We start from the raw sequence: 27,982 nt of genomic DNA, 5'->3' as shown, positions 1-27,982 counted from the left end.
GAGAGCCACAACATGCGCATCTAATTTAAATTTTAACGGCGTTTATATATATTTATTTGTTACAGTCAATTATCTGCTAATTTTTGAAAGATAAGCTTTCAGTTTTTCCGTTTCATGCTGGGAGATAAGGATTTGAGTTTCGAAATTGAAACAATTTTTTGTCATCTCGCTTTCGAAAACTGCTTTCTCTGCTGTGGGATTGTTAGCACTTGTTTCCAGGTGATAGTCCCTGATAAACCAACTTTATAAACTTAACAATATTTTTTGTCATTCAATTGGTTATAAATTCTACACCGGGTACGTATCAAATTTTTGTCATTGCTTTAATTGAGTAAATGCATCATATGCAGAATTCTATAAGATAATCTGTTTTCGATTGAATTATACCTCATGTTCCTTATTAGTAAATAGCCTGCCATATTTATGAACCTTAAAGAGATTGTGAACAAGCCATAAAATATGTTGTGGAAACTATGGCATTTTTAATCTTGAAGTTGTAGGGATATTTATGCTTATTAATAAATTATTTATGATTTCAGTCTTCACTATAATCTCCCCTTTTCGTATTTCTTACCAAAATGCAAATGAGTAGTGAGTTTTAAAACTGCGGTTTTGGATTTTAAGACAGAGCGTGTTTCTGGCATCGAGTGAGCACTACGTTGTAAGTTTCCCACTAGCTCTGTTGGTTGTAATTATTCGGTTTTGCGTATCCCTACCGACACTTTAAATTTGACGCTCCGGTAGAATTAGTGAGCCAGCTTCTAATAGTTTTCAATTGTGTAGTCCTTGGTTATTTTTCAGCATTTAATCTTATTTAGACTGTTCTATTTTATGCTGCATCATCAGGTGTTAGTCTCACGCTATTGCATTAATAATCATGTATTGACAATCATGCATGAATATTGCATTAATAATCATGTATTGACAATAAGTGGTTAAATTTAGCTGATTTTATCTATAATTGTAATTATCAACCGTATCCTAATCTCTCACAAAACTATTATAGTTATATCTGCATTATTTATACTTGTAATCTGTAATTAATATCCTGTAATTTGTATTGTTTTGTAATTTGTACTTGTATACATATTAACTCTTATAAGGAATAGCTCTATATTCTATATACGAGTAACATGATTTAGCGTAGTTAGTATATTTGTTAGACTCAGTGTATTTAGTATATTTGTATGGTTGAGTGTATTCCTAACGCACAAATGTGTAACTTTCATAGCGTATTTACAACGTAGCCACGTATTTACAACCTATGCTTCACTGTAATAAGCAACTTCCTTGTTTTATGCTTGCAATAATAATGATGATAATGTAACAATAACCTAGTACCTTCGCAGCGTATAGCTCCAAAATCTGCGTCACACTATTTTGCTACGACCAATATATTTATATTTAGATTCAGTCTCAATAAAAGCCCCTTCTCTTGGCTAGTGTGGCTGCTGGTTAGTTTATTTCTTCGTTCATCAGGGAAAAATCCGTTCGGTTGTACCTTAGGTCGGATGTCTGGTCAGTGGTCTTCTTCATCATCATGTTATGTTTAGTTGTAGAAATTGTAGCACAAGTGAGTGCCCTTATGTTCTAAATTCTGTTTAAATAAAAAGGCTAGTTTAACCTTCTCAAGCCTTTGTTCTCAGACATAGTGATAATTATTAGGATTATTAGACTAAACTAGCTCGACCAGATCAACTGTAACACTACAAAATTATCTATTTTCGCTGACCTCGTTTGATAAAATTTTAAATAACTAGCTAATTTTATTTACTTTGTTAACCTTGGTATACTTTTACTCACATAGCTCCATAAGAAGGGGTTACCGGTGTTCAGAATTGATTTCGAACTGCTGTACTAGAGTTTAAGTTATCGAAACGAATGCATAAGTTTGGACTAACAGTGTTAAATATTGAAAATATCTCAAAGCATAGCTCAGTTGAGATTGAACACAAAAACTTGTACGAAACGGAAAGTAAGATACAAAGAATTTGTATAGAGTTGCAATATAATAAAGTAACCATTAATGTTTTCAAATCCTTTTAAATTGTTTAAAATTTGCGTTTGCAGACGACTTACTATTAATTTTCCAAGGAAGGATTTTGAATAACATTCCTTTGAGAGCACAAGAAGTTCTAGATTTTGTCTCCAGTTGGGCGATTTCTCATAAACTCACTTTCAATCCTTCAAAAAGTAAAGCTATGCTTGTTCCCAGTACGTTTGATGAACAAAATATTGCTTCTTTGATGCTCGATAATTCTCCGTTGGAATTTGTAGAAAATGTTAAATATCTTGGTGTCATTCTTGACCAAAAATTAACATGGAAAAAGCACATTGAATTCCTTTCTGCTAAATGTGAAAAAATTATTAATGGCTTTCATCAAATTGCCAAAAATACTTTTGGAGTAAGCTACGATGTTAAGAAACTCATATATAAGCAGTGTATTGTACCTTTTATTTCGTACGGCTGTCGTGCTTGGGGACATGTTCTTGCCAAGAAGGTTAACAAAAGAAATTTAAGAAAGATTCAACGGAGAATTCTTCTTCGTATTATTAGTGGTTATAGAACTTTAAGCTATGAGGCTACTTTTGTTCTTGCAGGAGTTCCGCCTATTGATTTTGAAATTGCATATAAGAATAATATTTTTGAGTCATTGGCAACTCATGCTTCGGAAGACTGTATTAATGGAATTGTCCCCTTCACTGATCTTCCTAATCCCGCTTCTTTAGAACCCATAAATTTCTGCGATTATAAAGAGACTGCTGAAAAAGTTTTCATATGGTTTTCTTTACAGATAAACAAGATAAGATGAACAACAAGGTTGGCCTTGCATTTGTTCTTTTTGAAGGCCATTCCGCGATTTGTTTTCTTAGACACCGTATACGGAATGAATGTACAGTTTTTCAAGCAGAACTTCTGTGCATTTATCTTGCCGTCAAATGGATCCAGGATCATGGGACAACATCCTCAAAGTACCTTATTTGTTCTGATTCTCATTCTTTTCTTCAACGTTTGAACAGTATTACCAGCTGCGATAAATTAGTTATCGAAACCCTAGTAACTGTTAGTTCACTTAGAATTAGAGGTATTGATATCTGCTTTGCTTATGTGCGTGCTCATCATGGTTTCTACGGAAATGAAAGAGCTGATTTCTTAGCTAAAGATTCCTTAAATTTACCCATTGATATCAACATTAGCATTCCAAAGAGTTATTGGAAGTCCTTTCCTTATAAAAAGCTTTTAGCTATGTGGAATGAGGAATACATTTCATCTTGTAATGCTGAAGTCATCAAAAAGTTCCTTCCTTCTATTTACCATAGACTGAATTCCGAGTCTTTCCTCTCGTTAAATTTTAAAGTGTCTCAGTTTTTATCTGGTCACGGTAAATTTGCAAGTTATCTGTTTCGTTTTAATCTACGATCAAACAATTTATGTAAATGTTCAAAAAGAGTTCCTCAGGATGTGGAACGTTTGATTTTCTTGTGCCCTACATTTGATGGCCCTAGATTATGCTTACAGAACGATTTGAAAATGTTCGGAGTGACTTGGCCAGTGAACTTACCTGTTTTCGTGAAGTCCAGACTGCTGTTCTCTGCTTTTGTTCGCTTTATTTATGCATGTACTTTTTAATGTTTATTTATACATGTAACCTTTAATGTTCTACTTAACTTACTTCTGTAAGCCCCGTGTTGTACATACACCTACATATTTCATTAAAATCAATCTTTCTTTTCAAACATGCATTTCACAAGGTGTTTCCATATTTTTGTCCATTCACTGTATGTGGTGCACGGGGAGTCTGTATGTTCTCAAAGGAAAAAAAATCCTTTTAAATATAGTGTAAGATTAGAATTCAGTCATATAACTGTACAGCAAAACTTTCCAGTTCGTAAAATATTTACTACGCTTTCTCAAGTCAAATTTCCTTCCATTCATTTACATACAATCCATTAAGTACAAAACACGAATAAATATAACAGAACGAATGTACTGCCTCAGAAAATTTTCCTACTGGTATCGCTGAACAAATATGAATATTTTTCGCGCAGATTGAGAAAAAAACTATAAAACGAAACGAAATTTGCTTGTTTGGGTGATTAACGGGTAAAACCGCATTCATTATTAATTTTATATAACTTGTGAAACGATTAATAATAAATATCGCCGCGAATTTTACACTGTATACTTACTTCTTTATATATATGTATATATATGTATTTATATATATGTATATATATATAAACACTTTAAATATTTCTACGTTAGTCTGTGACTCTTTGCAACCGGTAGTGCGCGGTAAGAATCAATATTTGAGGAAGTAAAGTCTATAGCCACTTTTTCTTAACATATTTTATACATACATATAGCTACCTTGTCCTATTGCTCTTATTCAGCGAAAGAGCCTCTTTCATTTAAAAATTTATATGCACCAGCATAAAGTGAGAATGTCTACCTGCTTAATATTTATTATTTATATTCTAATTAGGTTGACCAGGTATCCGGTAATTCCAAATAAAGATCATTAAGAAACGTATGTTATAAATGCATCTTAGCGATCCTTGCTAATTTCAAAGCTGCAGGCTGTCCGGCAAAAGACAGCTCAATCTAAAATAACTCGTATGCTGGACAGTTCTAACTAAAGATTTCCCACTTTGTTCACCTTTTTCACGTACTCTCTATACTTTATTTTGGGTAAATACTTTTTCAAATACTGTGTCTACTACACGTTGTGGAATGTTATATTTAACGATATTATAAAGTTAGACAAACTTTTTTTCATGGCATATTGTCTAGTTTGAAGTAGCTATGGAGTTAATAATTTCCACTCTTTCTGGAACTGTCTCGGGGAATATCGAATTAACTTGTGCAGCTTGAATTTTGCTTTAGATTACTTCACCTTAAGTTTGATTCGTTTAGCGATTTGTTTATGAATGCATAGTTACAGTACATGGTAAATCATGAGAAACATAGCTAATTGATTGTGTTAATGTTGCCTTCTCCAGAAGAGATTTTAGCCTAGGCAATATGCTATATTTTATTTTTGTTTTTTCTCTGATGTCTTCCATTGAGCCCCGTGTTGCTGTACTCCATGATCTGCAGAGATATTTGATTTGGCGAAAGTTTGACATTGCTCGTTTTCATTATGCTATGGGATGGGAAATGAAAAGGAAAACATGATAGTTTTCTTATTGTAATTTTGTATCTGATCAGTTTGATTTTATGAAATCTTTTATATGCTCTGAGGGAAGATTAATAATAGCGAATATTGTTTAGTTTATTACAATATGCATATAGTATATATTGATAGACATGCAAGGCATTTTAAAACATTTACGCGTCTAAATATATTCTAAATGGCTAGCATTAGACTCATAGTTCTAGCTAGAAAAAAATTATTCTGATACTAACTCGGTTTTCTGTTATTAAAAAGCACTTAAAATTCTGAGGTACAGTAAATTAATGACATAAAAGTGCCCAAACTGTACGATTTTAATCCATTTTTGTCCGTGAAAGCTTCATTTTTAAAGTCAAGTGAAACATAATTTTGTAGCATAAAAACTTTCAAATTTTAGCTTACTTGTGAATGGAAGGCCCGTATTTATAAATCTGTGCTTTCCTGACATAAATAATAACTTTTACAAATTTGCATTCATAAAATTAAATGCATATTTTTGTTGCAATATTTATATACTGATGGAATTTTAAATTAAAAAACTCTATCATTTTTCCTGATGATTTTTTTAAAAATTTGATTAATCTGACTACAGAGGATGTTTACATATTTTTAGAACGAATTCTGAGCTTTTTTGGGGGGAGAAGTGAGGATTATAAGTCTGCATCATGATTTTCAGAGTAGAAGGGCTTTTCGCAAAATTTCCAGGGGTACTGATCGTCTGCTATATGAAAACTTTTTCCTCTACCGTAGTTGCCTAGCAACGAATCTTGTAACGCACATGCGTCAATATCGTTTGTTTTTTGTAATTTTTTTTATTAGCTTGTTAGATGAAAATTTTGTTGCTTCGATTTTTGAATGGCTGCTAATTGAGCAGTTAATTTTCGAATAAAATAAAAGATGGATTTAAAAGGAAATAAGTTTCGTTATTTCGTAGCTACAGTCCATAACAGTGGTCCTTAATAGCCGGAGTGGAATTGGCTAAATAAATTGTTTTTTCGAACGTTAAAAGCAATAAAAACTTTAGTTTGATCGTGTAAAGAAAATGGCTAACGCAGATGATGAACTGAACAGTAGAGATAATTCTACAGTATTGTTATTAGATGAAAAACTAAAAGTGCTGAATCGATATCGTGGAAACTTTGAAACTAGGATTACGAAATTGGAAATGTTTTTGAAAGATTCAAATTTGAATGCTGACAAGATGCGTCTTCAAATCAAACTGGATATGGTTTCGGACATATTATCTCAGATCGAATCGCTGCAACTGGAATATTATGATGTCATTGATGATGAAAATTTATCGAGTGTGGATTTAGAATTTGAAGAAATAGAAGACAGTTTAGAAGAAATAAAGGTAAGCTTACAAACATTATTATTAAATTCAGATTTAGTTGATAAATCTTTAACGAATAATATTAAGGATCCTAATTTTATCTCTATTAAGTTACCTGATTTAAGCTTACCAGAATTTGACGGTTGTATTGAGAACTGGAGTAATTTTAAATGGCAATTTGATAGTTTGATTACAAATAACTCTTCTTTAAATGATATTAAAAAATTTTTCTATTTGCGTTCTGCATTAAAAGGAGACGCGAAAGCTGTGAAAACTCCAGAAGACAGTTTTCAATCTTTATGTGAGGTTTTAATTGATAAATATCAAAATAAACGGTAATTCTCATATTATGAATATTTTAAATTTTGAGAAACTACATGTTGAATCATATAGTCTTAGAAATCTAGTTGATATTTTGAGGTTTAAACTTACTGAAATTAGAAGCCAATGAACTAACACATCAATTCCTAATAAATATTGTCATTCAAAAGTTGGTAAAGAAACAAGAAAACAATGTGAAATGAGTTTAACATCAACTGAATTACCCAAATTTGCAAGGTTCATGGAATATTTAGAAAAACGATCCCAAATGATAGAAAATTTACATGGAGTCAATTCCCGTCATTAAAAACTAAAACTTCTTATAAAACCAGAAATTTCCTGTTAAAGTCGAACAGCAATTCCTGCATATTGTGTAAAATGTCACATTTGGTATATAGTTGTTCTTTATTTTTAAAAATGACTCCATTGCAAAGCTTTAATATTGTTAAAAAACATGCACTTTGTATAAACTGTTTAAGTGATAAACATAAGCTTGCATCACGCAAATCCAAATATTCTTGTCGCTTATGCCAAGGAAAGCACAGTTATCTATTATGTAGGTCTGAAACTAGAAATTCCTTGTGTGAAAAAACTTCGCCAGATCAAGATATTTCGCCAAGTTTGCAGTCGGAAAATCTTCCCATTTTAGAGACTGCAGATACTCGTAATACGCAAAGCAAAAATAACCCTAGTTTGCCCGATGTAATAAAAAATCCAAACTTAACTGTAGTGGTAAAGAATTTTGCATCTTTAAATAAAATGTCAAACAGAACAGTTTTGCTTTCTACAGCCATGGTTAAGGTTTGGTCACTGATTCGGAGTGATTATATTAGCGGTGGAGCGATACTTGACAGGGCATCTCAATCGCATTTTATGACCTCGCAGTTCGTTTCTTCGCTTGGTCTTAACAAACATAAGGTAAATATTCCTGTTAATGGTTTAAGTGGAAGTACGATGAATATTAAATGGAAATTAAATGACGTTCTTATTAGTAAAAATTACTCTTCTTTCAATTTAGTAATAGACTTTCTCGTTGTACCTAAATCAGACTTTGCACCTGCTACCAGAATAAATGTAGAAAATCTGAAAATACCTGAGTATATATACTTAGCAGATCCAGATTTTGACAAGCCAAGAAGGATCGACCTCATATTGGGTGCCGAACGTTTTTTCGAATTAGTGAAGGAGCGAAAGATTCGATTATTTAGCACTTTACTTTTCCAAGATTCAGTCTTCGGATTTATTGCTAGTGGATTTTTTGAAACTGAAAATTTACATCAATATTGTGGGCTAATCTCCCAGTCGGAAAGTTTAGAAGAATGTATACATAAATTTTGGCAAATCGAAGAAATAGCCAACGACTCTCTTAGAAGCGAAGAGGAGTTTTGCGAATTGCATTATCAGAAGACACATAGGAAAAATGAGATTGGGTGTTTCATAGTACAGGATGCATATTCGAGAAAAAGCACTTCATCAATTAGGTGATTCATAAAACATTGCTTAATCAGACGATTAAAAGGTTAAATAAAAACCCAGACCTAAAAGGGCTTTATACCGATTTTATCAATGATTACGAAAGCTTAAATCACATGGAAAGGGTTGAAGAAGAAAATCCTCCACCCGTTACTTTCTACCATCCTCACCATGAAATTTACAAACCTGAAAAATCGTCTACGAAATTTCGCATTGTGTTTAATGCATCAGCTCCTACTACTACAGGATTGAGTCTAAACGACATTTTACTCTCAGGAGAGGTTAAAGAAGATATTTTTGATTTAATTGTTCGATTTCGTAAACATAAAATAGCACTGGTCGCAGACATCAAACAAATGTTTAGACACATTTTAATCGATTCATTGAAAAGGAATCTTCTTCGTATCTTATGAAAGAGCATAAAGACAACTCACCTATTATTTTTAGATTGAACACTGTAACGTATGGGACAAAATGTGCTCCATTTCTAGCTATAAGAACTCTAAAACAGTTACGTTTGGATGAACAGCAGAAATACCCTTTAGTTTCTGAAGTGATTCTTTCTAGCGTCTATATGGACGACATAGTTACAGGAGCCTCTGATTGAGTCTGCTATTGAATTAAAGAATCAACTAATAAAGATATTCGAATAATGTGGAATGTCTTTACACAAATGGCACTCTAAGAGTGTATTAGACATTTTAGTATCTAAGGAAGAGTTTCACTTTGATTCCACTGAATTTACGAAAATTCTTGGCATAATTTGGCAACCGGAATCCGACATCTTTACTTTTAAAGTCGCTTTCCAAGGCAAGTCATCTTTTACGAAAAGAGATGTCCTTTCAGTCATTGCGCGATTGTATGATCCTATTGGCTTTATCGGGCCAGTCATCTGTAAAGCAAAAATATTCTTTCAGAAACTATGGTCTTTAAAACTGAACTGGGACGATGAATTACCTGAACCATTTGCCAGTGAATGGAATCGTTTCATTTTAAAGTTAAAGGAATTGGAAAATAAGATAGGAAGATATGCTCTGCATTCTACAACCGATAAAAGGGCTACCGTAGGTTTCTCCGATGCTTCAATATCTGCGTATGGAGCAGTGGTCTACCTAAATGCCACTCAAGATAACCCTTGTTTAAAGTTACTGGCAAGCAGATCTCGAGTAGCCTCTTTAAGGACTTATCTTTACCACGCTTAGAACTCTCAGCTTGTCATCTACTTGCTAAGCTTATTAAAAAGGTTCTGACTTCGCTAAATATAGACATTGAAATTTAACATTATTCGGATTCGACAACAGCATTAGCGTGGATAAACGCTTCACCACATCAACTCAAAACCTTTGTTGGGAATGGTGCTGCGAAAATTCTGTCGTTATCAGAAAACTTCGAGTGGAAACATATCCGTTCTAAGCAGAATCCTGCTGATTTGGTTTCTCTTGGAGTCGAAAATAGCGAACTTTTATCTTCAGAATTATGGTTCAATGGGCCTTCTAATCTTGACATGAATGTTATAGAAAAGGCTAGTTTGGATGTTAAGGACTATGAACTTTACGAATGCGAATTGAAAAAAATCTCCAGAAATTTCTTTTAGTATTACTTCTAGTGCGGATTTCATTAACTATTTTCTTTCTTTAAGTAATAGTTTTGTTAAACTAATTCGTATTCTTAGTTTTATTTATAGGTTTATCAGGTTCAATGTTTCTTCTAACCTTCTTCGGAAACATACAATGACCTGACTAGAACAGAGAGCTTACTAAAGCTATGTTCACTAATTGTAGTAAGTAGACAGGATACAGACGAAGGGTATACAAAACCCTTTATTTTTCTTTATATACAATGACTTCCGTACTTCGGAATACAATGACCCTCCACTCGGGGTCTAACGTAAAAGATATCAAAATAAAACTAAACTCTAATTTAACTTTAGAATAATATACGTGTAAGATTGGCCTTATAGTAACAGGAAGCGTATGTAGCACAGAGACTGTGAACACTACAATACGTTTAATTTATCAAGAGGATTAAAACCTCTGGCCTGGAAGGCAAATAGCAACTGCGTAACTTCTAAGGTAAGCGGCCTGCTTCGAACTCACGGCTTCCTCTCTCTCTCTTGGCAAAAAGGCCACACTTAAATACTTGGCGTTCGCCAGACAACTTTGCATAAACTCCTTCACGCTTATAATTCTGGCCGGAAGTAGAAAATAAGAAGTGATAGTAAAGATTTAAAATAAAATAAACGTTAGTAAAACTTAAGATCCTTACATACTTCCCGCCAGAGTTAATTAGTTTGAAACTGAGGTCTAAAACGACCTTGTTGAAAACTTTTAGCTCTAGAAACTAACGCGAGGCCAATCTTTTACAAACATTTTTCGCTAGAAACTAGAAATTTAAAAGAAAGAAATTTGTTTTTACAATAGCAGCTCCCAGGACACACAATTTTTTTTCATCTGTACTGCCTCTAAACAGGAGCTTTTATTCAAATCTGGTTCCTTCCAGAGATCTGGAAGGAAAACTAGTTTAATGAAATGTTACACAATGAAATGGCAAGTAACATGTATAATTATATTTCTCTTAACATTCTTATTTCATTCATAACTATTTTAGTTATCTCTCCCCGTGCTCTCTGACATGTGTTGTAAAAGAACACCAAACACGAATGTGTTTATGTCTATGTGTTCAACACTTCCTCCTACAATCAAAACACTAACGTGTTAAAATTCAACATACCGAGACCTCTTAACACACCCTACTTTCAACTCTAAACCCTGAGGTACTATTCTAAAAGTGGCTAACTCTAAAGTGTAGCGTCAGAGAGCCTAACTACATCATTCAACCTTTACCACATATTCACCATGATTTAATCTTTACAGTCACACGAATAACAAATTTTTAACATTACTTTCCCTTTTACCATATCACGGTATTTCTTAACATTTAAAATAACAGTTCACATGTATATAAGAACATATCAACATGCCGTTAATTTTACACATTTGAAAACATACATTAGTAGTACATTGTTAACTTCTATTCTTTTCAAAGCAAGTGCCAATTCTTTCTACATTGAAATAATACTACATTTCAAAAAGTCTTTCAGACTAAAACTTCTCTCTTGCTAGAATGTTTTAAATAAAATTTATACAATAACTTTTTTACAATATTTAAGTTCTTACACAACGCTATTATACATCAACTTTAGTTTTACGCGCGAGTAATTGAAAAACATAATAAGAAAATCGGTCACAACTCATTTCTCGCCCTTTCGGCGATAAAGGTAGACCTCGCATGAGGTAAAACGTCTTGAAATCTGCCACTTGCAGTAAGAATGAAAGATTAACTCAAGTTTGCAAAGTAACATAAAATTTTACTTATCTTTGTAATATTCAGACATCCTTTTCTGGGCCCAGTCTTTAAAGGTATAGCAGATAGTGGCTTGGTTGATCCTCCTTCTTGTACGGGCTCGCCCTTCAGTGCTTTCCTCTGGAAGCTTCCGTTTTTCACCAGTACGGCCACCCTTGAACACCTTCCTTTTGTCCTCTGCTTGTGGTCTTGGCCGTTTGAAGGCAGCTGGTCTTGGCGGAACCGGGAAACTTCTGTCGTGATCCTGCTTGGACCTCGTTGTTGGCCGTTCAAATTTTTCTTGTACTTTTTCCTCCGCCGCTGATGGCCCTTCCGCAGTTCGGCGACTTTTGCTGCGGAGAGTTCTGTCGGATGAGTCGATCTTCCGTTTTAAAGTCGGGTTATAGTTGCCGTCCTTTCTCCCGGTCCTTTCCACATACGTCGTCCTTCTCCCTTCTTCATTCTGGGGGTGTTCGTGAACTCTGTTTTCTGGACGGTGGAACGGCTTCTTTTTCTTTTTACCTTCAATTTTTCCGCGGGGCAATTTTCTTTTCACTTGCTTCTGTCTCTCATTGGCTTGCCCTTGTAGTTTTCCCACCTCTGGAACTTGTACCAGCGGTGTCTGCCGTACCGGATCCTGCAAAAGATCTGAAAAGATTTGCATTTTATTACGATCGAAGTAGGGCTTAATTTGATCAATATTTGCGGAACAGGTTTCACCATTTCTTGCCTTTAACACTGCAACAGCGTGAGTTATTTTTTCTATAACATATGGTCCTTCAAAGCGTGGAAAAAATTTGGCAGTTTTATCTTCTGGTGCTGAAGAAAGTGAATGCTTAATTTTTAAAACTTCATCCCCTACTTTATAAGTTACTCCCCGTCGTTTCAGATCATAGTATAACTTCTGTTTTCTTTGTGCTACTTCCGTATTCTTTTTTACTTCTTTTATTAGTTTTTCTATATCACCCATTTTAAATTCTGGGGCTCTTTGTTGCACATAAAATAGTTTATCTAACGGTGTTATAACCTTTCTGCCTAGAAATAACTCAGCAGGAGTTTTGCCCGTTGTATCATGTTTTGCGGTCCTAAGGGCGAAAGCAAATTCATTGACATAGTTATCCCAGCTTTTATGAAAATTTTTAACATAACTACGGATAATTTTCACTATATTTCTATTGATCCGTTCCGCTATATTTGATAGCGGCCGATACGGGACCATTTTTAAATGACGTATGCCCAGTTTTTGGCACATGTCTTCAAATATATTACTTACAAATTGAGGACCATTATCCGATATAACTTTTAGGGGCGCCCCGTATTTTAAAATATATTTATTTAAAATAGAATCAGTAACTAATTTCACGGAGGCTCGTTTTAAGGGAACAATTTCGGTCCACTTACTAAAATGATCAACCATAACAAGGAGATACCGACTTTTATTTAACTGACTTTTTGGGAAAGGGCCCAATAAATCGATGCCGATTATTTCATTTGGAAATTCGGATTTCATACTATTTAGAAACCCGGCCGGGCGGAAATTAATATAATTAACGGCTTGACATGTTGGGCAGCACTGGACATACGCCCTTGTTAACTTTTGCAGTTCAGGAAAGTAGACTGCCTCGCGTACGCGTTGAGTAGTTTTTCGAATACCAGCATGAGAAGCTAAAGGGCTGTCATGGAGCTCTTGCAGGATATTTAATCTAAGACTAGCTGGGATAACAGGTCGAAATTCGTTGTTGGAATTCGTAGTTTTTGTGTAGAATAATAGACCATCTATTAGTTCGTAATGGGCCGCCCTATTTCTTATCGCCACAATATCTTGGTGGCTAAAATTTTCAGGATCCTTCAAATACTCATAAATACTTCCAAACTCAGGATCCTTACCCAGTTCGGTTATTACAGTTTCTCGGGAATTTATTGTACACGCTGTAAGCATTTCAACTTTTACGGTATTACCCTGTTCGTCTAACTTAATTCGTGATAGGGCATCTGCTACGATATTTTCCTTTCCGGGGGTATGCTTGATTACCAGATTATATTCTTGCAGCTTGAGTGCCCATCTTATTAACCTTGGGGATAAATTTTTCCCTGAGTACAATCTAGTTACCGCCGCATGATCAGAATATACTGTTATCGGCGCCTTTCCAAAATAGACTCGGAACTTTTGCACTGCTAACAGAACTGCAAGTGCCTCTCTCTCGGTCGCGGAATAGTTTCCTTGTGTTTGATTTAAAGTTCGGCTAAAAAATGCCACGGGCTGCTGATTTTGCGAAAGTACCGCTCCTACCGCATAATCCGAAGCATCCGCTGAAATTTCTAAATTTTCATCCTTTTCAGGAAATTTCAACACAGGGACTTGCATTAATGCTTGTTTTAATTTTTCGAAAGCACTATTGGCTTCGGCCGTCCACGAGAATCTTGCCTTTTTCCTTTTTAATTTTAACAATGGCTCAGCGATAGCCGCAAAATCTTTTATAAAGGACCTATAATATGAACAAAGTCCTAGAAAAGAAGAGAGCTTCTTTGCCGTGTTTGGAGTCGGATACTTTTGTACAGCGATTATTTTTGATTCATCTGTCTCGATCCCTTTTTGCGATATTTTGTAACCTAAATATTTTAATTCAGGGGCTGCAAATTTGCATTTTTCGACATTAACTTTTAGACCGGCCTCATTTAATAAAGAAAACACCTGTCTTAAATCCTGTATATGTTGGTCGAGATTATCACTAGTAATAATGATATCGTCTAAATAGATAAATGTGGACTTTCCAAGAACAGGTCTTAACACAATGTCCATGCATCGCTGAAATGTTGCCGGGGCGCCTGAAAGGCCAAACGGCATACGCAAAAATGCATAAGTGCCAGACTTGGTTATAAAAGCAGTCTTAGGCACGTCCTCAGGCCTGACCCCTATTTGAAAATAACCATTCGTTAAGTCTAAAGTCGTCATAAATTTGGTTGATTTTATGTTCCTTAAAATTTCTTCTATGATCGGTAACGGATATACCGGATATTTCGTTATGGAATTTAATTTACGGTAATCAATAGCGAATCTCCACCTTTTTGGATGCTCCAAAGGATAATCATTATTTTTCTTACATAAAACCACCGGACTAGCATAACTACTTGAGATAGGCGTTATGATCTTTTTACGTAGCATATCGGTAATATGCCATTCTATAATTTTTTCCTTATTCTTATCATACCGGTATGGTTTTTGACGAACCGGCAATGCATCTCCGGTGTCAATACTATGATTAGTAACCTGAGTAAATCCTGGAATATCACTAAATAAGGAAGCAAATTCACTTACCACTTGTCGGATTCTATCTTGCTCGTCATTAGGCAGGTGGTCAAGATTTAACCTTGGCGGTTCAACCTTTTCTACACGCACCGGTTTCATCGTCAGCTTAAGGGACGCTTCATTAAAATCTAGTGTAGCTTGTGCGTCTGAAAGAAAGTCTATTCCTAGGATTAAATGTGCTTGCAAATTCTTTACTATAAAAAACATCACCTTTACTTGTTCGTCCTTGATACGGATGTACAAAGGTACTTTACCTACGCACTTACATTGTTCTCCTTGCGCCGCTAATACTGTCGTATTATCCGCATTATATATGCGGTATTTGCGAAAATACTTTCTAAAAAAGACTTCTGCCACACAGGAACACTGCGCGCCGGTATCCAGGAGTGCGGTGGCCGGGATATTATTTACCAAGACTTCAATCTTCGGAAGAGTTAAATTTTTCACCATTACTGTATTTAACTTGTAGGAAGAGGGGTTTTCGTGGCCTTCGGATTTCCGCACCCTCTCGTCAGCAGAAATCCGTTTTAGTTTAAATTATTTTTCCTTTCCGTGCTTTCCTTCTTTTTCCACTGGCCTTGAGACTTTTTTCCTGGGTTGCTATTGAACTGTCGACGTTAGCCGGCTGTTTTTGAATGCTCGCGTTTCCTTGCCCACTGATTCGCTTTTTCTCCGTAGCCGTATGCTTGAGTTTGCTGTAGTCTTGGCGTACCAAATTGGTTTCGCTGTTGATATTGGCGTCTTCTTTCGACGTCCGCCGTTCTTCTACTTTCAAACTGGATTGCTAGCTCAAATAATTTTTCCAGTGTAGTCGGATTTCTCAATTCAATAAAGTCTTGCACTTGGGGTAGTAACCTCGGCAAAATCACTTGAATTATTTCAGGATCCGGACGGTTTCCATACAAGAGCTTGAAAACGTGAATTTTTCTTAAAATAAAGCTCGAGAGGTTTTCCATTCTTTGTTGATATATACTGAAAAGTTCTGTTTCTAATTTCGCACGATCCCTTACAACAGGGAAGGCTTTTAGTAGGGCAGTCTTGAAATTTTCGTAAGTATAGGTGGGACTTCCTGCTTGACCCAAGAGACTTCTGCCGATACATTTGAACCAGTTAAGCGCTTGGCCCCTCAAAGCGCTGGTAGCTAAGGTAACTTTTTGAAACTCGTGCACGGGGTAGAGCATGAAGTGGTCATCCAATTTTTCCAAAAAACTGGTTACCTGTGAGTTTCCATTAAACGTTGCTTCTGGTTTCATCGAAGCGCGCATGGTCTGGACGATGTACCCAAATCCTTCCAGGGCGGCAGCTGGCATTTCTGGATTCTGAGCCGTTTCTGCAGGCAGCACAGGTTCTTCTTGAAACTCGGCCATGGTTATTCTTCGTCGGGTGCCACTATCAGGTTCAATGTTTCTTCTAACCTTCTTCGGAAACATACAATGACCTGACTAGAACAGAGAGCTTACTAAAGCTATGTTCACTAATTGTAGTAAGTAGACAGGATACAGACGAAGGGTATAAAAAACCCTTTATTTTTCTTTATATACAATGACTTCCGTACTTCGGAATACAATGACCCTCCACTCGGGGTCTAACGTAAAAGATATCAAAATAAAACTAAACTCTAATTTAACTTTAGAATAATATACGTGTAAGATTGGCCTTATAGTAACAGGAAGCGTATGTAGCACAGAGACTGTGAACACTACAATACGTTTAATTTATCAAGAGGATTAAAACCTCTGGCCTGGAAGGCAAATAGCAACTGCGTAACTTCTAAGGTAAGCGGCCTGCTTCGAACTCACGGCTTCCTCTCTCTCTCTTGGCAAAAAGGCCACACTTAAATACTTGGCGTTCGCCAGACAACTTTGCATAAACTCCTTCACGCTTATAATTCTGGCCGGAAGTAGAAAATAAGAAGTGATAGTAAAGATTTAAAATAAAATAAACGTTAGTAAAACTTAAGATCCTTACAGGTTTATTTCCAACTGTCGACAAGGTAAAAGATCATCAGGTCCTATTACTAGAGATGCATTTACGTATGCTAAGCTAGATATTTTAAGGCTAGTACAGAGAATAGTATTCAAAGAAGAAATTCGAGCCCTTAGATATGGTAAAATTATAAAGGATAGTCACTTAAGTAATTTAAATCCTTTCGTCGATGAAAAGGGAATACTTAGGGTAGGTGGCAGATTAAATAAATCATCTTTATCCTGTGACCAAAAGCATCCTATTCTGCTGCCTAGGGATCATAACTTAACTAATATAATTATGAAACACTTCCATTTAAAAAAATTTACATGTTGGTGCTCAGACATTTCTGCATTGTGTTCGACAGGAATTTTGGCCATTAAATGGCAGAAACACTGCTCGTAAAACAGTACATAATTGCATTATCTGTTTTAAAAATAAACCTAAAATAGCCCAACAACTTATGGCACCATTGCCGAAAGAGTTTCTGTGAGTCCCCCTTTTTCCATAACTGGAATTTATTTATGCGGACCCTTTTACATAAAATATAAAAATCAACGAAGATGTACCTTAAATAAGATATATGTTGTTATTTTTGTATATTTAGTTACTCGAGCGATACATCTCGATTTTGTTACATATCTAACATCGCAGGCTGTAATTGCAACATTAAAAAGATTTTTCGCGCGACACGGCCTTAGCTCAACTATATATTCGGATAACGCTACGAACTTGGTCGGAGCCAACGCCGATTTGATAAGGCTGTTAAACCTCGTCAAAAAGTTTCCCTAGTCTGTCGTCATATTTAGCTTCTGAATGAATCGTTTGGAAATTCAATCCACCGCGTTTTCCCAATTTCGGTGGTATATATGAGGCCAGGGTGAAATCCTTTAAACATCATTTAAAACGAACTACCGGAAATGCAAAATTGACTTTTGGAAGAATTTTTGACTGTTATGAATCAAATTGAAGGTATATTAAATAGTAGACCTTTATTACCTTTATCTTCAGATCCAAATGACTTCGAAACTTTAACCCCTGATCATTTTTTAATCGGAAGACCTCTTAATGCTCTACCTGAACCTTGTATAACACAAATTCCCGACAATAGACTTTCCCGCTGGCAAAAAGCTGTTAAAATTAACCAAATAATATGGAAGAAATGGTCCAGAGATTATCTAAACAATCTTCAACAGAGAAGTATATGGTTTTTTTCAAAAGGACAATATAAAAATAGGTATTCTTGTATTAGATAAAGAGGATAAACTACCTCTATGTACGTGAATAGTAGGCCGTATCTATGACACCATTCCTGGAAGTGATGGTAAAGTCAGTGTTGTTGTTATCAAAACTCCTCAAGAACTGATAAAATGGGGAATATCGAACTTATGTATTCTACCTATGAACGATTAATGTAGTGAATTTATCGTATAATTACTTGTATTAATATTGCATATCTATTTTATTGTAAAATGTAGTAATTTGTTTAATAGATATATTATTGCATTTAATTGTTTCTAACTAATATATGTATCAGACTTTGAATTTCTTAAATAATTTATATTAGCTTTGAAATTAGTATTTCAACGCCGGGCGGGATGTTGGCGCCTGATCGTCTGCTATGCGAAAACTTTCTCCTCTACCGTAGTTGCCTAGCAACGAATCTTGTAACGCACATGCGTCAATATCGTTTGTTTTTTGTAATTTTTTTAATTAGCTTGTTCGATGAAAATTTTGTTGCTTGGATTTTTGAATGGCTGCTAATTGAGTGGTTAATTTTCGAATAAAATAAAAGGTGGATTTAAAAGAAAATAAGTTTCGTTATTTCGTAGCTACAGTCCATAACAGGTACTCACTTCCACTGTTCCTCCACTACTTTCTAGAGTCCATCAATCTTGGTGGATTTGCGCTTAGAAAGAGCTCCTTTCAAGAGAGCGTAGGAATAATACACTTCTGCTAAAAACATGCGCAAAAAAGGCAAAACACAGAATCAAACAAAAACATATTAATGGATATACGTGAAACTGATCCAAGAGGTTGGTGGAGATTGTTAGACCACATAGCAAACAATAAAGTAAAGACGTATAAAAACACATGTATTACGATCATCATATCGAGAAAGACCTAAAACGTCGGAAGAATGTGCAATGGACACATCACGCTAACAACGAGTACGATACCCTCTAGCTTAAATGAATGCTTGACAACGGCGAGGCAAACTTGCAATAGCGTCGTTAATCGCTTGTTGTGTCAATAGCGCCCATTCCTGTAATAATGCTGGTCCAAACTCGGGAAGGATGCTTAGCGGCACAATGCTACCTGCTATCCGTCTTCCTAACATGTTCCACGCATACTGTATGGGATTTACATCTGGTGAGATAGCAGGCTATATCAGATACGGAATGGTTTCACTCTCCAGATAACACCGCACTCTATGCGGGCGGGCGTTATCGTCCATAAATATGGCATCGGTACCCATTGCAGCAATAAAAGGACGCATAAGCGGTTGCAGAATTTCGTCGAGCCGCCCAAAAGGTATAGTGGTCGCTGACTGCTGAGCCGAAGGACCCGGGTTCGAATCCCGGAGAAGGCACCCATGTTTGTAAATGTATAGTGTCCGGGCGGCATGGAGCCACTCTAAATATGCGATAGTCAAAAGTCCTCTCGAGAGGTTGGGGGAAGGGAAGAGGTGTGGGAAACTTTCTGACCTCGGGGGGCTCTCCCCCGGGGTGCTCTCCATCAAAATTGGGCCAAATCTCATTGTCACCTGTTAGGTGCTCAAGGCTGTTACCAACGACAGCGCTCCTTCCCAAGAGGAATTTCGTGGGCTTGGGCTGAATACGTCAGACAAGTGAGCATAAGCAATAAGTGGTCAATGCGACCGTTCATTGCTATCACAGCCCATACAAGTAAGCCTCCTCCTCTGTCATGGTCTCTTTCGTCGATGCGCCCGATAATGTTATAAGGTACTTCTCCCACCTTCTTAGCGTGTTTTCGTGGTGTGGTGGTCTGCACGCTGGGCGCGTATTCCAGAGGTCTGTGGTTCGATTTCCGGCGAAAGCATTGCTCCTTTTTCATCTTGCCTGCTTCCAAAAAATACCTGACGTCTCTACAATGTGTCCCCGGCTCTCGCTATTTCGCCATGTCATTGCTCCTCGGGAATCGTCCCGGAAGTTAAGTCGAGACTAATCCATAAAGAGTACGTAGCTCCATTGCTCTGGTATCCAACTGCGATTACGGGCCCAATTCAACCGCGCTCTGACATGCAATGGGAACAAAGGAACACAAATCACAGGTCTTCGTTTGTACAGTCCACCTTCATGCAGTCGACGCGACACAGTTTGGCGGGATATGAGCCATCCTGCAACAGCAGAAAACCAGTCTACACACACCCATATATATATATAAATTAATAAAGTAGTCAATAGTGCATTTTACAAAAATGAAGAATGAACTAACAAGTCCAAAATTAGCGTTTAGTGCTGCTAAATTTTATAAATGAATTTTATAAATGAATTATTAGGATTAAAATAGGGATAGGTTACCCTAAAATAGGGATAGGTTGGGATTGAAATAGGGATAGGTTAGGATTAAAATAAGGATAGGTTACCTTCAGGTATTCTTACGCTTTTTCGAGGTATTTTTAATCCTAACTCTTTAAGGTTCATATACTATATATATGTGTGTGTAGTCAAATATTAACTTATTTATTATTTACTTAATATTTATATTAAATTAAAAATTTAAATTCTGAATTAGAATTTAATGGGATTACTGTGATTACACTTGTTAAGTGATATCGGAAAAATCTGGTTTTTATGTCCCCTGTTTACGCAATTCGAAGAACTGGTTCTAACCTTTAATTTATTTCTGTATTTAATTTTAATTGCTGTCATTGCTGAAAACGCTACTTCACACAGGTATGTAATATGTTTTGAAGTTGAGCTCCCCAGACGCTAGTGAAACCAGACACAGAGAATCTCGTATTCATGTGATACATTGTTATATCCAGTGATAGGTTATTGAGAGCCTACTTCTTTGGTGTGATCCAGACCACTGATCTACGGCGTCTTGCACATAGCAACAGGAAGCGATCATCTACCGTTGTGGTAATAATTCGGCGTCTAGACTCATGTCTTCTAAAAGGGTTTTGATCCCTTTGGAAACGATTCCACAGCCTGTTGATAACAGTACGATGCACATTCAGCTCTCTTGCAACAGCGGATTGTCTTGCGCCAACTTGCAATATCCGACAGCCCTCCAACGCATTTCATTGTACAAAATGGTGTCTTTAGCTCATGTTTTGCGCTCCAGCTGTCTCGGATTACATGGAATTATCGCTGCTTGCGAACTGACTTTTAGGTCCGGCATGTCCCTTTTTAGGCATTGTGGTGGGACTGCGGGATTGCGTTTTATGCTAAGTTTGGTTGCCTATTTGCATTCGACGATGCAACCTCTACCTTATATGTAAATTGTACTCGTTAATTCCCCTTTTTACATTCGTTCCTTTTCTTTTAGCGTTTATTGCTTATTCTTTCAGCCCGAAAGTAGTACATAAGGTGAAACATCATCGAACTTCTGGTAATGAGTTATTGTCAGAAATTGTTATTCAAAAATATTTGCGTTTTTAAAATTCTTTATCAAAATCATTCTAAAAACGCGTTAAAACTTTTTGCATTAAATTTGTTAAAAACAATTTTCTCTTTGACACTTTTCTCTAAATAAAAATTAAATTAAAATAAAGATAGCATAAGGCTATCATTTTCCATCCTTATTTTACAGTTCTTTTATCCTTTAGTTTACTTTTTCACATATCATGAGGTCATTTGCATATTTTTTACTTTTTTCTTCCCCAGTGAAATAAATAATAGATGGTATCATCAATAATAACAGTTGATACTATCAACTAGTACTTATTATTTATTATTTGATATTTAATTATTTTTATCGTTTTATTTTGCATTAATTTAGTTTTATTTTTTTAAAGTTTTTTCTTTAGGTTTTTTTAAATACTTTTCCATTAGATAGTTTACCACAATTGGCTGACATTAATGCTCTCTCTCTATATATATATTATTTGCTTATTAATTAATTAACTTCCCAGCATACTAAACAACAACATTAATAGTATTTATTAGTTAGATATTCCTTAGTATTATATGTGTAATATGTTCTACAGTTAATTTGATCCTTTACTGCATATGGAGAATGACAGAGCTGCGTAAATTCATAGTGTGCATAACGGAGGAAAAAAACTTGTAAACTTGGCAGATTCAAGACTTAATTTCCTGATAACTAATTCTTTAGGTCATATATTCTTCTTTACACACCATCATTATGGATGCGATATGCACCCCACAATTTAATATAACTGATCACATCTTGAGACAAGGACAACGTTGAGAGATGAATGATACGTGCAAGCACAGAGATAGGAAGGAAGAAAAGTGAGAGGGCATTTCAGTAAAGGGGTATTTATAGAGTCGGTTCTTTGCTTGCATTTTAAACTGCGATTGGATAAAAAATATCTGCTGTGCTACTCTTACCATAATGGCATTATACGGATTAATTTTCAGATGACGCACTTTTTACATATCAATGTTTTTCATTCATTTAAGAAAAAAGACAAAAACGTAGCAATTAGCAATGTTGTTTGGCGTAGAACGTAGATCCATATTGGAGAGAGAGATGTAATAAAACAAATTTAGAGAAGTTCTGATGTAGGAGCACTGAGGCGTAGAAACGCAGAAATACCGATGAAGTAGATACTTGATAGCTTAGAAAGTATATACGTATTGATAAGGAAGAATTCGGATTGCATAGAATGCTAATATGTTGAGTTCGTAATACGTAAGAAACTTTTCAGTCTAAACCGATTAAATTACATTTTTATTTAAATTGAAATTTGTGGCCACAATTCACCTGGCACTTTAATTGTGCCTATTTCCAGAAAATTTACATTGATACTGTTGGGATAGAAAGAGAGCACAGTGAAATAACGTCTAAGCCGCAACAAAGGTAGAAGCGAATTACGCAGTTATCCATTATGGTTATTGTAATAACATGACTTGGAGTAAACTGTAACAGATTGACGATGGTTCTCTGCGTAATATCTTAGGGAGACTTTACTGCGTAGAAAGATGACATTCAAAAGAAAGACTTGTAGACAGACCTGGCTGAATTGAATATAATTTTTATTGGTGGATATGAAATAATTATCAAAAATATCTTTTCATCACACATGATCGTGGGCGCAATACGCACCCCACAGTTTTGTATCGAGTATCACATTTTAGATAATGGCAAAATTAGCAGCATGACAAACGCAAACGGAGAGAAGTAGCATCTTCAAACGGAGACAAGTTGGAGAGCTGAAGCTAAAAGGTACTTAATTACCCAATACGGAGGCTCACTAGGAGAAGGTTTCGGCTTAGGTTAGCCCTGTAACAAATTATTAGAAAGGTTTCAGTTCTCGATATTGTGAGTTTATGTTCCGAATTAGTTACGTCATCAGCGTTACGGAAACCATGTAAGATGGGATCCAGAAATGGCGCAGTCTAGGAAAGTTATTACGATTTTTAGAATACAGAAGAGGGATAACGGGGTTGCCACTAGTTTAAGTTATAATTTTGATTTAAGTATTTTTTTATCTTACGCACACATATATATATAAAAAAGATAAAAGTTATCCCAATGTCGTTTATAAACACGATCTTAAAACTGTTGTTGAGGAAAAACAGTGAATACAATCGATATTCAATTTTTTTGTCTTTTTTAGGCATTTTGTGTATTTTAATCTATATTTACAATTTTGCATAAATTCTGTACATTATGTATTCAGAAATATTATATTTTCACTTATATTTGTTAATAACTTTATTGCCTTTGACTTACTGGTACTTTTCTCCGATCATTATGGTGGTATCTAATTTGAAGTTCTCTTAGGTACTGCGTGCTTTAATTTTGCTACAGGGCTTGATATAAATTTTCATGTTCATAGCTTCGTATAATAAAGGATTTAATTTTACTCTTTCACGAACTCTGTTGGAATTTCAGATTTGTCATGAACAGCTTATTATTTTGTTTAAATTAACTTTCAAATTAATTTGCCAGTACTTAATTGCTACTCAAGACAATTTATCAGAAATGTGTATCTAATTAGATCACTGAAATTCCATACCCTACATAATATGACAGCCAACATTATTTTGCCTGTTCATTTTAGTTTTTCTTTTCTCTTGTATCTTGCATTTGCTTAACTGAGTGATATCTTCCAGTTTTTCCAATGATATCTGCTTAGGTTCCTTATGCATTGCTTGATTAAATTTTGCTATGAGACTTGATGTAATGCATAACATAATGTAGCTTTCTTACTTTATTTTGTTTGCCTTTGCTTGTCTTTTTTATCAAATTAGATATTATTTGAAATTATTTAGCTTATTAATTACACATGCGTATTATATGCGCTTACGTATATCAAAGTCATGCATCTGCTAAACCTGAAACCGGAGGAGACACATAACGAGACAAATATTGTAGAAACAGCTTAAATTCAAAGCCTTTTAGTAGAAATTAGAATTCACATAAATATCTCTGAACTGACGTTTGTTATGAATGCATTTAGATTAGGTAATGAAATTACACAGATAAGCTACTTTGTTTCTTAAGAATGTGTTTTCAAAAAGTAGAAACTATTTCAATAATGAACAGTTTTTTTTTCCTAATGCCTATTACATGCAAATTTCAGAAAAGATGAAAACCGTTCTGTGCATTCTCTTGGTTCTAACCATCTTCATCGCTACTTCTGAAGCTGGCCTTTGTAATTGGATATGCAGAAAAGTATGCAGCACTGCGAATCACTGTGAGACACTTTGCACCCTGCTGTGCACAGATCCCGTTTCAGTGTACGTATAATTGTGCACATACTTAAATATATCAAGCCAGAAAGTTTAACGCAGAATATTAAATGTCTATAATTTGCTTAAACTAATTCAAAATCAATTAATTATTTTTTTAAGTTTTTCAATTTTTAATGGTTGCTAACTGAGTGATATCTTCCAGTTTTTCCAATGATATCTGCAGAAGGCACTACATTTAGTAACCAGAATTTTGCATTTGCAAATTTGTCATATTAAAAGCTTTCGAACTCATCTTCTGGATAATTATATGTATTTTAATATTTCAGGAAAACTTATCGCTTCCCGGGTGCTTAAAGTAGGTATGTATCTTTCGTGAATTTTATCAATTCATATTACTAACAATTGAATTGCTTGAATTCAAGTTTTTAGAAATATTGTTTTATTCTTTAAATTTTCTTGAGAATTTGAGTTTCAGTAAAAGGAGATTAATTTTTATATTTTTATTTCTTATATATTTTTCCCTTTTGCATTTTTAGTTTTCTAGTATGTACTATTATGATCTTTTTTTAAATTTTGAATTGTTTAGATATTGTGTAAAACCTCTTATACAAGGATGCTATTATTAATAGTGTTGAGGTTGTTTGTTTTGACTCCAATTTACTTTTAACTTTAGATGCTCAAAGTTTATATATATATATACACTACTGGCCTTTAAAACTCTTGCACTGTAAACGAAGCACAAAACAGACATGAAATTGCATGAAAGATAGAACATGTTGTGATAAGCAAATTATTGGCATTTCACGGTATATGCTCATTACAGGCAAAAGTATTGATCGCTCACAATCGCTGCTCACATTAGCCGAGATATAATGTTTGTTATGAGAGTTTGCAATGAATGGTTCTAGGAAGGCCACTCAGAGTGACATCAGAAATTTTAACCTCTCCCTTTTTACCAGTCCCCGAGATGACAGATATCTTGTCTTCATCACTGTTAGTGCTCATACAGCTACACCACATACCGTGGGTCAGGGTTTTGGATATGTTGCATTAGCACCATGGTATCCACACGTACGATGCGACGACGTTTATAACGTCGCATTGTCAGCAAGACGACCATTGTTACGGCTTCCATTAATGCTACAACACACTAATCAGCTTCTACGGTGGTGTGTTCAGCGACACATAAGGGCATATCAATAGCATGAGCAGTAAATTATGAGGAATCATGTGTTTGCTTATTGCATCAAGATCCGTCTGTAGAGACAACGAGTGGAACGAACTTTGAAAACTTGCGTTCTTCATCGCCATACCGGCCCAGCACATCGATTAATGGTATGAAATGTTTTTAAGTGCACATTTCGTTCACCTCTAGTCCACCTATCCTCTACTTTGACCTGTCACTGTTACATTACTAGGGTTCCAATGCTCACGCCTGTGCCATATCTTTGACGCTTCTGTCCTCTCTCCTTTCAATAGAATAATGCGAGGTGTCCTTTCAGTAGGATAATGTGTTACCTACGCTCTTCTGCATTTCTGTAATGCACAGGATATTAGACTCCTGCCTTGACCTGCGTGTTAGCCAGATCTCTCACCAACGGAAGACATAGTTTCAGAAAATCTGGCACAACAACATCCGCCAGCTAGTACGGTAGATGAACTGTGACATAGAATCGAAGCTGCATGGACTGCAATATTCGTAACTGCCTTCCAAAGTGAGTTCCACTCTATATTCAGTACTAAAAGTACTTGTCTTGCTAGAGACGATGCTCTGGGTAATAATTTTGTCATGATCTGTATCTAAAAAATTGCCTAAAATTTTTTAGTCATTTCATACTCCCATTATAATGTATATGTAAAATAAATATGATTGGGTTAACTGATTTTTTTTCCTAGTGTAACAGTTCTAATGGTTAGTAGTGGACGTATGCGTGTGTGTATATGGGTAAGGAGAAGCATTTTGAACATCGCATACTAAGTTTAAGAAGAAACGTTTGCACACATATACAAGCTACTACACTGTCTATAATGTAGCAGTTAAATGTTCATAATTAATAAAGCAATTGTATGTGTGAGAAATTTGAAAAAGTTTATGGATACGCACCAACAGCTTGGTTCATGCTGTTCCTATAAAACTATCAAAAGAGACCAAAAAAATATATATATAATACGAAACTATTAACAAATGCCCGTAAGCTTTAACAGTACTGTAGGAATAATTATAAAGTCTTAGCTATATAATGTTAATATAGATTAAGTTTATGGAAGATTAACTTATTCATAGTGTTTCAGTTTTACTAGTATTCTGTGACTACGGGACAATTTTTATTGCAGTAAAACCTGTAACGGTGATCCCCTCTGAAAGTGACTAGTACTTTTGAAAGTATAATAAAATGATAGTACTGAATATTACTGACTTTGACGTTCTTTAAAATAGCGGCAGCTAACTTCTGAACTCTTGAGAAAAAGTTTTATTTGAGTCTTTCGACAGCGGGCTGCACAGTTTAGCAAATATTTAGGAACATGTTCGGTAATAATAAACGCCAGTTATTTTAAACTTCTGGTGATATTAATTGTAATCATTGTATGAAGGTAACCTAAGATAGCTCGAAATATTAAAATTGACACAAATTCTGAAATTAGTCAACAATAATAAATTTTTTCACCTAATCACGGGCCATCGAAGCACCCAAAGACAATCCCGAAGCAAATCGCCTGAAACCATCAGTAATTATTTTAGAAAAGGTTTCTCTGTAATTAGCAGCATTTAGAGAAATTAAGTCAGGCATTATTGCAAATATTTCAAAGGAACATTGTCTGTCTTTCTAATAATTAATAAAATGTCACCTTTATTTCGGCTAATTTCACAAAGAAGAGCTCAATACGTTTCTAAACACAAATTACATGCGATATAGAACTGCTTATTTTTTTAAATGAGCTTTTCCATTTTATTGAAATATCACTTAAAAGTCTAATTGTATCAAAATGGATCATTTTTATGATCTCTTAATTACATTTCTCTTTTACTAAAACTTTACATTTTTTTACAGGAGTGATGAAGTCAATTCATTCGTAATTGTCTGTCGTAAAAAAATATTTAAACACAAAATTTACCGAAACTTTGAATATGTATTGTACAGTGATCAACAGTAATTCAACACAACTTTGTAATTAATAAAGGAGTTTCTTTTGAGAAGACGTAATT

At 35.1% G+C, this 27,982-nt stretch overlaps 1 protein-coding gene across 4 annotated transcripts; it reads left to right on the top strand.

Annotated features, from left to right (window-relative positions):
* Positions 1 to 147: 147 nt before the first annotated feature.
* On the top strand, positions 148 to 27,975 carry LOC118205771 (uncharacterized). 4 transcript variants are annotated; one of them, XR_004761042.2, is made up of 4 exons: positions 148 to 297; positions 24,666 to 24,822; positions 25,104 to 25,136; positions 27,828 to 27,975. XR_004761042.2 is itself a non-coding variant. In XM_085808886.1 (2 exons), the coding sequence occupies exons 1-2, from the start codon at positions 6,220 to 6,222 to the stop codon at positions 24,672 to 24,674; spliced, it is 321 nt and encodes a 106-aa protein (XP_085665012.1). In that variant the 5' UTR covers positions 6,205 to 6,219; the 3' UTR covers positions 24,675 to 24,823. The 4 variants fall into 4 exon arrangements, 1 of the variants encoding a protein (XP_085665012.1); XR_004761044.2 differs by lacking the exon at positions 148 to 297 and adding an exon at positions 643 to 661; XR_004761049.2 differs by lacking the exon at positions 148 to 297 and adding an exon at positions 6,205 to 6,531.
* Positions 27,976 to 27,982: the final 7 nt, after the last annotated feature.

The sequence above is a fragment of the Stegodyphus dumicola genome, chromosome X2, assembly GCF_044657685.1.
Source record: "Stegodyphus dumicola isolate Sdum_Otavi_A_Nest chromosome X2, ASM4465768v1".
Classification (NCBI taxonomy): Eukaryota; Metazoa; Arthropoda; class Arachnida; order Araneae; family Eresidae; genus Stegodyphus; species Stegodyphus dumicola.
Note: the sequence above shows the minus strand (reverse complement) of the source record. Positions and strands in the feature narration are given on the sequence as shown.